Raw genomic sequence first — 13,627 nt, 5'->3', positions numbered from 1 at the left:
TACTGATTTTTAATTGGGTAATTCAATGCTACACGCCTACAAATTACATCAGTGTGTTAGTGATATGATCACAAGTGCAAGTTTTGGTGAAAAAAAAAAAAAAAAAAAAAAAAAAAAAAAAAAAAAGATATTTAAGAATATTAGGTTATCTGGCGGAAACGGAAATTTTACATAAAAATATTAGAACTTTTTTCCCGAAAATATGAGTTAAATTTTGAAAAAATTAGGATAATAAAATGTGATATTTGCATTAGGATTATTAAATATGTTACCGGTGGGATTTGAACTCCCAACTAATTACTTCAAAGAATAATATAAAAAAAAATATTGTAATGATGAATTTTAGTATTATGCATCTAACTCCCCGTAAAATTTGCACGTTAGAAGCAGGGGATCGATCCAGGCACTGGGAGCGCGAAATTTTCTGGGATGTTATATCGTAAGTCAAAAGTTTTCTCTTATTTCTATCAAATGAACATAATCATATAATTGTAAATAAAAAAAAATTAAAAAAAATATATTTTAATTAATCAAATCACTTACTCAATTACAATACATGAAACATGTAACAAACTAATAATCGGAAATTCAAGGCTATAAAACAAATGTAATAGACCAAATGAACACAATCATATAATTGTAAATAAAAAAATTTAAAAAAAAACATATTTTAATTAATCAAATCACTTACACAAATCTGTGCAATACATGACATATTGTTCAACATGAAACAAATCTAATAATCGGAAAATTAAAGGCCTAATTACGACTATAAAACTCTATTAGGCCCTAATTATTTAAAAAAATAAACTTAATCATCCAGGTCAAACGGAGCATTGGGATCAAGCTGTTTGCATAATTCAAAATAAGAAAGTAAAATCAACCTATCCTTAGCACCAGTACGATGAAGTTTAGTATGCTTGCAAAAATATTTCAATTGTTCCAAAGTGCAACATCCCAAAAGTTGTCCTAGTAACAAGAACAACCAATTAATACTTCTCTTCTTCTCCGATATCAATGGCTTACATGCATCTACTTCCCCGCAAAATTTGCACGTCGGAAGCACGGGATCGGTCCAAGCACTGGGAGCACGATTATGCCACTCATCCCTTTGTGTTAGTACAAAATTAAAAATTTGTTGGAACTTTTCTTGAATGTTATATTGTAAGTCAAAAGTTTTCTCGCATTTCTTACATTGTACTGCGTCAGATGTGGTTTCTATCTCATTATCTAGTAAGTACTGCATTGAATGGACCTTGGCTCGATACTTTGTTGCCCAACGGTATGGTGGTGTGATTGTGTGGCTCTTGGCTACCTCTCGGGTTTCAGACCGTGCTTGTGAAGGTGTAGGGTTGCGTCGAACACGCGGTAGGTTGGACGACGATGAAGAGGAGGGGTCGCTAGGAGGGTTGGAAGGTGGGTTATTTGAAGGGGGAGATAAAGAAAGATCAAGAAGAGAATCATCAGCAGAGTTTGAGTTCTTTCTCTTCATTTTGGAGTAATGAAGAATTTACGTTGCTCTGATGAATTTGAGATAGTGTGAAAAAATTAGGGAAGAATATGAAATATCATCTTTTATAGGATTAGTTAGAGATTTAAATCGGTTAGATACTTCATATCTTTTTTAAATCAAAACAGATGCTGTTTTTTATTGTTATCCTAAATTTCTAATTTCAAATTTTAAGAAAATAAAATTAAATTTAGATTTTAAAATTTAAAATTTAATATCTGAAATATTGTAATTTCAAATTCAAAGTACGTACTTTTTTTTAGGAATAAATTCAAAGTGCTTAATTAAATTTTGAATCTGTAAAATTTAATAAATTAAAAAAAAAATATTTTGTAAAATTAAAACTCTATCTACTGTGAGTTCTTATATATCGTTATTCTTAAACTTTTATTTTATTTTTATAATAAATATTTTTTTTAACAATCTAAGATGAGTATTTTGAATGACATAAATAATTTTATTGTTGTGATTATTCAGAGATTATACTAGAAGTGATTTGATTGAGTAGAGTTCTGAAGTTTGTTGGAGGACAAAGTATGAAATATACTTTTTAAGGTTTTTATACGATAATAGTACAAAATAGAGATTTGGGTAATTTTTTACCAAAATTTATGCAAACTGTTAGTAATATCGGTTTATAACAAAACATTTTTATAAAAAAAAAATCTGTGTCATTATCCCGTAATTTTAATTTCAAAAGTTTAAACACATCATTAAATTCAAATTTAAATATTTAAAATTTCATAAAACATCTATCCTGTGTTAAAAACAAACTTATATTTTGTCTTTTTTAAATAAAAAGGTAAACAGATTAAAAGAAGTTTTCTTTCAACGCAAATTTAGGTTATGAATATTTGGCTTCAACAAAAAAAAAAAAGGGTTATGAATATTTTAATGAAAAGCGTTTGCAATCAGATTACAAAAAGTTATGCATCTTTGAACGAAATAATTGATTCAAAGCATTTCAATGACAATCTCTTGCTTATTAATTAATACACTGTAAAGATACATCCACTTCTGCTCAAAATTGTTGACCATATTATTCTTGATAATATGTATAAAAACTCCCAAATAAAACATTCAACATACACAGAACAGGTCAATAGTACAATACATCTTCCTTACAACACGATTCATCAAGATACTCTCTAATAGCCATTGCAGCCATATTCATAAAAATGGTCAGGCAGCAACTTTCTTCGCTGTTACAGAATTAATGATGGTGGCGAACTCAGGACCCTACACAGTCAAAAGTTGCAGATCAGAATCCAATATAAATACAATGCCAAATAACACCTTGAAAGAGGAAACCTTCATCAAAACATTTCCAAAGAATTACGGGGTTAAAGCTAATGTTGCAACTTATTAAGAACGTAGTAAAGAGCTGCCTTATAGGATGTTTGTTACAGCCTCTGACCCAAAACAAGCTACAGGCCTGGAAGAGTGATTGCTAAGCTATTTTTTTAATAGTTGTGGTTAGTAGACGTGGTTGGCGATAGCGAGTGATTGAAGAGAAAAAGAAGAACAAAAGGTATGTGATTTTATAGAGGGGAGAATGGAAAAAAAAAAATGTGATTGGAGCCTTGGACGGAGTACTCCCAAGGCCAAGCCATAATAGACTAATTTGAGACAACCTAACCATGAAAGTGTGTATACTCATTGGGGTAGAAAGGTCTACTACTCAACTTAAGCATGTTATGGATACATAGGTGGCTGGTTAACGCCAGGGTGGTATAATTTGTGCAGGTTAAGATGTACATACTCTTATTCCAAAGGCCCAAGCCAATTCAAAACTAATGTACAACAAATTATATTACTGTACATAATGGTCATAATCTATAGACTCATCATTTATCTAGTGTATTTCTAATCCTCCACTAGCTAATCTCCAGCTGATCCAACAAGAGAGCAGCTTGATTTCCTTAATAATGATGATAAAAAAATTCTTGGAAAATGGTGGATCATACAACGGGAGAGGGGAAGAGAGGGATGGAAGCAATGCTGTTACCTTCAAAGAAGCTCCTCCCACAAGAAAGCCGTCTATATCTTCTTTTTTTGCAAGCTCTGCACAGTTGCCTCCGTTAACAGACCCTGTAAGTGCATAAGTGAATGTCAGCAAATTCAGTTGCATTTCATAAATTATCTTAATCATCAAATTCATTTTAAGCTGCAGGTCAATCTTATCGCCAACTAGCTGTTACACTAAATTACGCTGAGCCATACAGAAAATAGTGATCAGATCATCAAATTATTAACAAGTTTATTGTGGACAATACGCAGGATCTTAAGTTGACATTTAACTTCAGACAAATTACTTTAAGCAATAAAGTGGGCCTAAATCGATGCCCAAACTTTTGCCACCCCCCCCCCCCCCCAAAAAAAATAAAAATCTCCCCTTTGTCTCATATGAAGCTGTAGATGAAGATAGCTGCCAAACAATTCCCCATTCTAGATATGGGCTGTCTTTTTAGATCATGTGATTACAGGATAAATGTGCCACAAGACCTCACATTTGATCCCTAGACTGCATCAGACACACAAGGACAATCAATTTGAACATAGTTCTAGGCAGAGAGAAACTGGCAGTTTTAATACCTCCATAAATGATGCGTGTCTTAGAAGCAACTTCCTCAGAAACATTCTTTTTAAGCCAATCTCGAACAGCAACATGCACTTCCTGAGCCTGTTCTGGGCTAGCTACTTTACCAGTGCCAATAGCCCATACAGGTTCATAAGCAACAACAACATTATCCCAGCTAGGTAAGGCATCTGCACATGTGAAAAACACCATGTATTTGCGAAGTTATTAACATCCTCTAACATCAAAACTCACATATATAATAGATAGCTTGCCTGCAAAAGCCTTCATTTGCTGGTAGCATACATCAAAGGTTTTTCCTGCTTCTCTTTCTTCCAACAGTTCCCCAATACATGCTATCACTCCAACACCTTGGCTCAGAGCATATGCAGCCTTTTTACCTATAAACTGGATGCAATTGATCTTTACTACAGAGTATGGTAATAGATCTTTATAAAGTACCATAATAGTATTCTGGTATTACTATTACATGTCCAGTACAAAGTTTACCTCGTCTTTTTCCCCAATAACGTGCCTTCTCTCAGAATGCCCAAGAATAACCCACTGGCAGCCAAGATCCTTCAATTGTTCAACACTGACAGACAGAAATATCTAGGTAAAATAAAAAAAACTGTCTAAAAGAGAATAACACAGAATCCTCAACAAAATCAAAGCAAAGGACACATGATGTTAAAAAAACAGGTGAATTGAAACCCCATATACAGGGTCACTTGAGTAGATGAATCGGAGACAAATCATCTCCAAAGAACTTAAACAAACAAATGACATAGTATAAGATATATTAGATGATAAATCACTTTCTTTTTTTTTTCTTTTTTTTTTTTTAATTCATGACAATTTATGCCCCTCTAAAGCAGGGTTGTATTTTGTTGATCATCATAAGCCCAATTAGAAAATTTCTTTTTGTGCATAAAATTCATGATAACAGGACATATTCAATGACCTGAATTGATTAAATATACAATTTTCACATGCATAAAATTTGTGTTTGTCATGATGTTAACATAACTAAAGCAAATAGGAAAGCTTAAAAAACAAATATAAACAGCCATATATTTCCACATTCAGCTATTTTGACAACGGTATCCCTTACAAGAGTCCCAAAGGTAAGTTTCAACTTGAGGCAAACTTGGACTAAATCAAACATCCCACAATTTGTCCTCCACTTTTAATTAAACATGTAGCAGATCAGAATAAAGGGTCTAATAAAAGCAATATACTTGCAACTGAAGAGGAAGGCTAAACCGCTAAAGAGCCTCTACAAAATTGTATCGAGACCCCCTACCCTATCTGGGGGTATTTTTTTTTTTTAAAATGCTATTGTGTATACGTAAAAAAAAATAATAAAATAAAATAAAAAACACTCATCAGAAAAAAGGGACAAGATTTTGGCATACCTAGCCAATTGCAAACTACTGTAGTACTGTGTACCTTTATAAGTCACAAACCTCAACCTTAAAATTCAAGAGAGCATTGAATACAAATCTTAGTAGAAATGTAGAATAGGTGGTTTAATTTCCATTCACAAATCAATCTTGGAAAACCAACCTACTTTAAAGCTTGCTTAATGAGAATATCACTCACATAATGAACCAATAGAACCACACGATCAAACAACATTTTAATGTAGCAGAAGAACATTCTAGAGATGTATGGACCCTAGGGAATAAGAGGCAATATTACCCTCAGGCCTCAACCAATCAACACAAGACAAGGTACTTTAGTTGCCAAATAATTGACAGAATGCTGGATGGCAACATGCTTGGATGGTTGGATGTGATGTAGATTATACCACCTAAGGCCTCAACCAATCAACACAAGACATGGTACTTTAGCTGCCACATAATGTTTGGATATGATGTAAAAAATACCATCTAACTGTTGTTATAAGGTGAATGATTTCCAAGAAAATTTGAAATAACAAAAAATCGAAAATGGTAGAAATGGATGCAAAGACTCAAAAGAAATAGGGTACAACAAGAAGTGAATAATAGCTCACCTGATTTCTCCTGTAAAAGCTCCACCTTTGCTAATCCAACAATTTTGTGCTGATACTTCTATTCGGCTAGTCAGGGAATTTTTAACTTGATCAATGTAAACAAATGGAGGTGCCACAACAACATCTGCAATATTACCAAGGAGTTCACAGATGGAAAATGAATATATCACGTGTTATTGAAAGCCTTGTGAAGTTAGATTTATGCAACAAATCTTATGAGCACGTGTTATTGAAACCCTTGTGAAGTTCGATTTATGCAACAAATCTTATGAGCACGTACGCGTGCGCATGGACAAGCGCGCTCGCACATACATACAGCCATGCCCCCATTAGACACTCCTACACTACGTTTTAAATACCAAACAACAAGCATGTAAGGGCTGTAACCATAATGAGGCCAGAATAGAAACCAGCTACAGCAAGTTGAAGTAATGAAGTAATGAACTAACGACAACTCTAGATACAGCAATTTGAAGGGAAAAACTAAAGTATTAAAGTATACTGTATAAAGCAACAATTCAGCAAATGAAACCAAATCTGAAGTTACCCTAAAAAGTTATAAATATAGCAGCATGACAATAAAAGATAAGATTATCTTACCAACATCAGCCTCAAGTGTAGCACTGTTCAAGTCTGAAACAAGCTTAGAGATAGATTCTTTCGTCCCATTCTATTGTAAGTTTGTAACAGAGAGAAATGCAGAGCTTTAGAAACCAAAATATATAAAAATAAAATTATAAAAAAATAAGGAGAGGAGAGGACAGAAACTTGAAGACAAATAACAGGCTTAAAAACATACTAATTGTAATTTAAGGCCAACAAAGCAATAACGACAAAAAAAAAAAAAAAAAAAAAAAAAAAAAAAAAAAGAAGAAGAAGAAGAAGAAAAAGGATCTTGTATACTAAAATAAAAATATTTTTGACTAGTAGCACTTGTTATCAAATCAGCTACTTTTGACATCAAGATAACAAAAGCAATGAGTTTAGCTTACTAAAAACAAAATATAGTTCCTTCACTATGCCAATATTGGTAAGCAAGCAGCAGCACTATAAGCTTTTGAATTAAATGTTCCATCAATCGTGTAGTAACTACTTTTGACCAAAACAAACTACAAGTATTTTGGAACTCCTTGGGGCGATGGATTCAGTTTGAGTTCACAAAGCTTTTAAACTCCTTTCGGGTATGGGAAAGTTTGAAGTAACACTATCATAATGGGCCTAATAAATAGGAGATTTAGGACACTATGCAAAGCCAGTCATTTTTTAACAACTAGGTCACTAGAGAAACAATCAACTTCTTAATCTGAAATACAATTTATCTATGGCCACTTTAAAAAAAAATACCCCCCCCCCTGCGGCAATTATACAATTGAAATAAGTTGACGCTACATAGTTGAGAAAAGTTTGAAATGCAATTATCAAGACAAGAGAAAGCAACAAGGAATGACTAGGAACAGTAGAAAAAGGAATCAGATGTGTCACTAACTCACTATCATCCCAGACTCCCGAGGCACAAATCAAAAGGAAAGTAAGGGATCATCATAGACAACATTTTGTCCAGGAAATTATAGTAGACAGGAAGAATGGACAAATCACACTAAACAATTAAAAAATTGATATCATTGACTAAATCAAGACCCAGGGGAGCTAGTTTAGAATATTGCAAAGAGAGCAAATGATGATTGTACTTACACACTTCCAGTTACCGCCAACAAAGAACTGCAAAGGAAATAGAACAAAATGGATTAGGAGTCAATTCAGCAATTCAAAAGTCAACTAAACAAAAACTTCTAAAACCGCAAATTCTGCTTACTATCTTAAGCAATCATCTTAGCCAATTTCACATGTTATATTAATCTTTCTAAACAACATTGGCGTTGCATCAATGCCGTAGAACGAGTCATGATTTTGTCATTCTGTAAAAGACACTCGACTAATTCGACTGATATATCGGAACCTTTGTCAATTGAATAACTGTCCACTACACAATCTCACTCACTCACATTGAGGCAAAATGTTCAACACACTCACATTCTTCAAATTTGTTTTTTCTTTTCTTTATTTTTTTTCCTCCTAACAGGAAATTACATTTCTGAATAAAGTACCAGTATCATTTTTTAGCTCAATCAAAACCATATAGCAACCAAAATCAGCATATTCATGTAATTAAACTCAGTATTTTACACAAAAATTTCACCAGATTCACATTTTTCTCACAATCTCACCAATAATAACGCAATCATAAATCACACAGTATAATACACTACATCAAATTGATTTGACATTTTTCTAGAATATCAATTCATCCGAATAAAATTAATAGAAAATTGGGGGAAAAAAGTATGATACCTTTCCAGAAGCAGCCATAGCAACAACACCTCGAGGAGCACGGCGAGAGGAGGAAGACAAGCGCAAATGAGAATCGACATTCTGGAAAAACGACGACTGAGTGGAAACGGAACTTTCGAGCTTCAAAAACGATCTTCGAAGACCAGAAAACTGAGTTGACACAACCGAGTTAGGGTTAGTGATTTGCGACGCAACAGATGTTGAGACGGCCGCCATTTTCGAGCTTCTTCGATTTTCTCTCTCCTCAAATTCTTCCTGTGATTAACACTTTACTGGTGGTAGCTACTGAAAGGAGTGTGGTCAGAGTTTTTAGGGGTTTTATTTCTAGGAGAGAGAAAATGGACCGTCACCTACCTAAAGGACATTTGCGTTTTATTTGTCCGAAAAGTTACGCACTTACGCGTATATGCACGCGCTATTGTACTTTGTACATCTTTCGTTTCGTAATAATCAATTAATCGTAACACTAATGTGTGGTTCGGACGATATTCCGGGTTGCTAATTTGTACTTGTTTAATTTGTTAGTCAAATTTAACTGTTTAAAAAGTAAGACTTTTTGGTTTCGAGTTTAAGTCTTGCTCTAAATATTTTTTTTTAGTTTAACTATAATTTTGTTGGATGAAAAAAACACAATTAATAAATGCTAAGATGGTAAGACGCTTAACTTAAGATTTATTAGTCTTAAATTCAATTCTTGTTATTATGGAGTATGAAAATGAGAAATTTGGAGAGTGAGTATACGCGTTATTCAATAGATGGGGAAATACTTGTAGGTTTGTATTAGAGTGGCCCATAACTTATCTGTGACTTGCGGTTGGTGTGGTCGTCGTCATACGTCGTCGTTGTGATGAGTGAAAAGGAGAAAGAATGAAGGATTCTGCTTGGATTTTTTCAGTTTTTTTGCATGATGTTTGGTGCATTATTTTTTATCTGCCCGACACGTATATTTATCTATTGTTGTGTAAAAGGTCAAATTGGGATGAGCAAATTATGTTATTTGGACCAGGTTTAGATTAAGTCGAGTCGAGTTGGATAAAAGTCCATAATCGAATAAAGTTGTGTTAATTGGGTAGACGATACTACTTCTCACGTTAAAGTGTGTTTTAATATAAGACACCACCATCTTTCCATTTATAGCTAACATACATTGTACAGAATAACAGAAGTCGAGTAACAGAACAGGAAGAGCTTCTGATCTGAGCTGCAACGCGTACAAATTCAGTAACTTAACAATTAATCTCACATACCAAAGTTTTGTGTACATTACTCGTGTAATTGGTACAATAATATTCTGTAATGGCATGAGTGATGAGTCATCTCCAGAAGTGAATTAGTAAATCAATAATCAAATGATCTTAGCGCACTAATACGCCAGTGTGTTAAACTGTTAGACTGAGATTTGGGAGGACAAATTGCAGTGTGAGAGGAACTTCCTATAGGAGTATAGAGGTCAGAGCTTTAGGCAATAGTCAAAATTTCTCCAACACATCAATCATTACCCTTGCCACCACCGACTATGCTACTTGATGAGCTATCCTGTACACTATGAGATGAACATCTACTCAAAGAACTCCCTTCTGCTGCAATCCTTTTCTTACGGTTCCCTGATGATGTATTCTGCACAGCAATACCGACAAAAACAAAGTTAAATTGATTAGTTGCATATGAGTCAGATTTAGGATCCGAAGTGTCCTATATTAGGTTGGCAATCTCTTAACAAACACTTAAAACGATTATTGACATGAGAAAATTGTGTGGAAGTGTAAGTTGAGACCTCATCTGTAGTCGATCCGGGCGTTTTGAGCTCCAGGTTTGTTGGGACATCACTAGAGTCATCCTTTTTGTTGACTTGTCCATCATGCTTATCTGATGAAGTTCCAACGCCATGTCCGGCTGAAACTTGGGTCCTACCTGGCTGCATGGGAGGAGAAACATCTTGGGTTGATGGCTGCTCAGCTGGAAGATTTGGGGCCATGTATGGAATAAAAGTAGAACATGGGTTGGCATACATTCCAGGGTTTGGATTGCCAAAGAATGGATATGGCTGCATAGATAGATGCATTGGGACTGCACCTGTAGGAACAGGCATCGGCATGGGATATGGATAAGAAGGCGGATGTTGAAGAACCGAATCCATAGCTACCCATGGATAAGCAGGACCAGCTCTCTGCTGACATTGTGAACTAAGTCTATCGATGTCTGATTTTAAAGCTGTCTTCTCTTCCCTAAGATCATTCTTCTCTTGCGTCAACTGTAGGAGAGCACGAGATCAGAGAGCTTTCATGAGAGATGCTTGTTATCAAGAAACTATAATTAGTAGAGCAAAAAGCACCACCTCACGAGATTCATCACTCAAAGCAGTATGTTCGGCTTTAAGTTTGTCGACTTCAGCGGTCAAATCTTTGAGCAGCTGAATAGTATCAGTTAGTATGGTTGCTTTGTCATTCTTTGGCCTTTCAGCATCTGCATTGGACCATAAATACTCACCAGTTATACTTATCAGCAGAAATCCAAATATAACACAAAGTATAGTTGTATATTGAGCAATCCAGGTTCAATCTATAAACCATTACAGAAAATAATAAATTTGTTGTATCGAAAACAGATTACCCCTGCTCTAGACTCAAGACATACATATCAAGCTATCAGTTACTCAAGGCTTCAGCCTCAATCCATCAACACATCCTCCTCCTCCTCCAACAATCAACGTGTCATTGTCTCATGGCATCTAATCATCAAATCAAGAGTCCCTTTCCCCTCATTCTTTCCCATTGCATGATTTTGACTTTCTAGTGTTCTTAAACATCATTGACGGATTTCCCTAACGCAGCTGAAATGATACGCTTTTTAAACCGAGGATCACTAGCTTCAATATTCGACCAGCAGCTCCTCTCCCAAAGATAAAGAACTGACAAAAGAGTTTGTTCTTTTCATTTATATTTGACATTTTGAAACTGTCTTACCTGAAGTAGCTATTGATGCAATGTGCCCTGTTGAATGCTATGGAACAACAGAAAACATCTTCACCTCTCAGATCACATAATTCTAACCTATTATATGTATATATATATATATATATATATATATATATATGAAAAAGATTAATGGGTTTCTCCCCTCTGAAAACAAGAACTTTATGGGGATACCCCTAGATGCAGCACTCAATTTTCAAATGGTCTAGTAATGAGTGCCATGAGCTTATAACAAGTTTAGCATGTAGATACAGAGGCAAAATGAAAAATAAGAGCAAAAGGTTTCAATAGATTTACCAAGTGTAGTTCCCAACTCAATGAACTGCTCATTCAACCGACACCTGCGCTGTTTTTCACGGCCAGCCTTCTGAAGTTTTCTAACAGCAGTAGGATCATCGGAGTCCATATCACAGCTAAGCCAATTCAAACTCTGCAATGGAACACAGCACAGCACCGGCAAATTAGATCAGAACCACAGCAGAACCTGCAGGTGATAAAACCATTACACATCAGAAAAACCATTTAATTTAAAAAATTCTACAAAAACAAGTACTCATCACGATACAAAACGTAACTATGCCTTTGCACAGTACGAAACAAAACAAAGTACATCACTATGCTTCACTTGACTCTAATCTGCATTCTTTCGCCTCATGAAACTTAATTTGAATTGTACCATTTCCATTCCCTATTAACTTAAAAGCATTATGAGGCTCACCGAGTAACAGATAATCCCAGTATACCGAGATTAATTAGTACCTTCATTTCCTATTCCATGTGATTTCCCCACTTGATCATCAAACAAACTAAGAATCAACGAGGAACGAATTCGACCCTTAATAACACGGGGTGATAGTGCAATTCGAAATACTCTTTATAATCAATTACTCGTACCCAAACATAGTGCAAGTGTGCAACATTCTAATGGCAAAAGAATTAACTACTTGTTAGGTTTCCTGCAACTTTCTTAACCCTAAAATCAAAACCCATCACGCCAATTTCAGTCCTCAACAAGAAACAACCATACCCAGATGCCTATTCAGCTACAAAGAGAAATAATTTGACACAATATGCTACTGCCCAGAAAAATTAAACAAACAAATCATCAAATACAACAAAATCCCATCTTTAATTCATCAGATTTTGTAGTTCAAGGTAACATAAACTAGATTTGAACACAATTTCACATTGCTGATTCAAGTAAAACCATGAACTTCACAAATCACAGATATAAGTTCTCAAAATATAGGACGTGATACAGAACAGAACAACGGAGAAAAAAAAAAGAAGAAAGGAAAAGGGTAGAAATTTGACCTGAAGATGAGTCGCAAGGAAGCGGTAGTTGAATAGAGTAAAAGAGAATAACGATCATAGTTTATTGATCTATCATTCTTTCTCTCTCTAATTTGGGGAATCGGCAAATGGGAATTGGATTTCCGTATCCAGAAATTCCCATCGGCCGCCCGTTACCCCCAGATTAATCTTTCTTTTGTTTTTTTTCTTCATCGATGCTTTTTAATGTGGGACACATAAGTCACTTGAGTAGAATACAGGGTATAAAATTCTCGTATTGTATTTATGAATAAGATGATAATTGGGTCGTTTATACTTCTTATTGGACTAAAGTTAAGTATGGAATTATGACTTATACTGGCATTGTTTTGGTTTTGGGTTAGTTCTTATAAAACTATGTTTATTATGATTTGATGATTAATGTTTTTATATTAATAATTTCCCCAAGTTGATCATTTTTGTCCTCCTAGACAAAAAAAAAGGGGTAGAATTTGAGCTTTGACTCGGTGTTAAGCTGTCAATTGTTGAGTAATCTATAATGGATTATGGAGTATTAGTTTACTTACACTGTTACGCAATTGTTCGAGCATAAATAAAACTATTTAAAGCACATGTGTATTTATTAGAATAATGATCCTATAAGAGCATTGATTTTGAAAAATGTTGATAATAATGAAAATTTATGGGATCTCAAATGAACTAAGGGGTTGTTCACATTTACTAAACTGAACTGAACCGAACCGAACTGTCTGAACATAAATTAAGCTGAAGTGAGTCTTATACTAATTTTTTTAAAGTCAAATATACACTTTACAAACAAATATTTTGCCAGTTGATGCTGGCATTATGTAACCATAATGAAAATTGCATCAATTACACTTTATTAGATTGCACTAACACAAATT

At 34.4% G+C, this 13,627-nt stretch overlaps 3 protein-coding genes across 3 annotated transcripts; all 3 read right to left on the bottom strand.

Moving 5' to 3' along the window:
- Positions 1 to 34: 34 nt before the first annotated feature.
- LOC110739775 lies at positions 35 to 1,572 on the bottom strand. Its single transcript, XM_021920250.1, has one exon. The coding sequence runs from the start codon at positions 1,490 to 1,492 to the stop codon at positions 812 to 814; it is 681 nt and encodes a 226-aa protein (XP_021775942.1). The 5' UTR covers positions 1,493 to 1,572; the 3' UTR covers positions 35 to 811.
- An 887-nt stretch (positions 1,573 to 2,459) lies between these two features.
- LOC110739768 (triosephosphate isomerase, chloroplastic) lies at positions 2,460 to 8,789 on the bottom strand. The gene is made up of 9 exons (XM_021920245.1): positions 8,458 to 8,789; positions 7,801 to 7,827; positions 6,709 to 6,778; positions 6,109 to 6,232; positions 4,599 to 4,683; positions 4,364 to 4,496; positions 4,106 to 4,279; positions 3,519 to 3,601; positions 2,460 to 2,749 (listed from the first exon to the last, which is right to left on the bottom strand). The coding sequence occupies exons 1-9, from the start codon at positions 8,671 to 8,673 to the stop codon at positions 2,693 to 2,695; spliced, it is 969 nt and encodes a 322-aa protein (XP_021775937.1). The 5' UTR covers positions 8,674 to 8,789; the 3' UTR covers positions 2,460 to 2,692.
- An 839-nt stretch (positions 8,790 to 9,628) lies between these two features.
- LOC110739757 (transcription factor bHLH121-like) lies at positions 9,629 to 12,928 on the bottom strand. The gene is made up of 5 exons (XM_021920236.1): positions 12,744 to 12,928; positions 11,727 to 11,913; positions 10,793 to 10,920; positions 10,232 to 10,708; positions 9,629 to 10,074 (listed from the first exon to the last, which is right to left on the bottom strand). The coding sequence occupies exons 2-5, from the start codon at positions 11,833 to 11,835 to the stop codon at positions 9,946 to 9,948; spliced, it is 843 nt and encodes a 280-aa protein (XP_021775928.1). The 5' UTR covers positions 11,836 to 11,913; positions 12,744 to 12,928; the 3' UTR covers positions 9,629 to 9,945.
- Between the last annotated feature and the right edge of the window lie 699 nt (positions 12,929 to 13,627).

This window comes from Chenopodium quinoa, unplaced genomic scaffold (assembly GCF_001683475.1).
Source record: "Chenopodium quinoa cultivar QQ74 unplaced genomic scaffold, ASM168347v1, whole genome shotgun sequence".
Lineage (NCBI taxonomy): Eukaryota > Viridiplantae > Streptophyta > Magnoliopsida > Caryophyllales > Amaranthaceae > Chenopodium > Chenopodium quinoa.
This window is presented reverse-complemented; position numbering and strand designations above follow the sequence as displayed.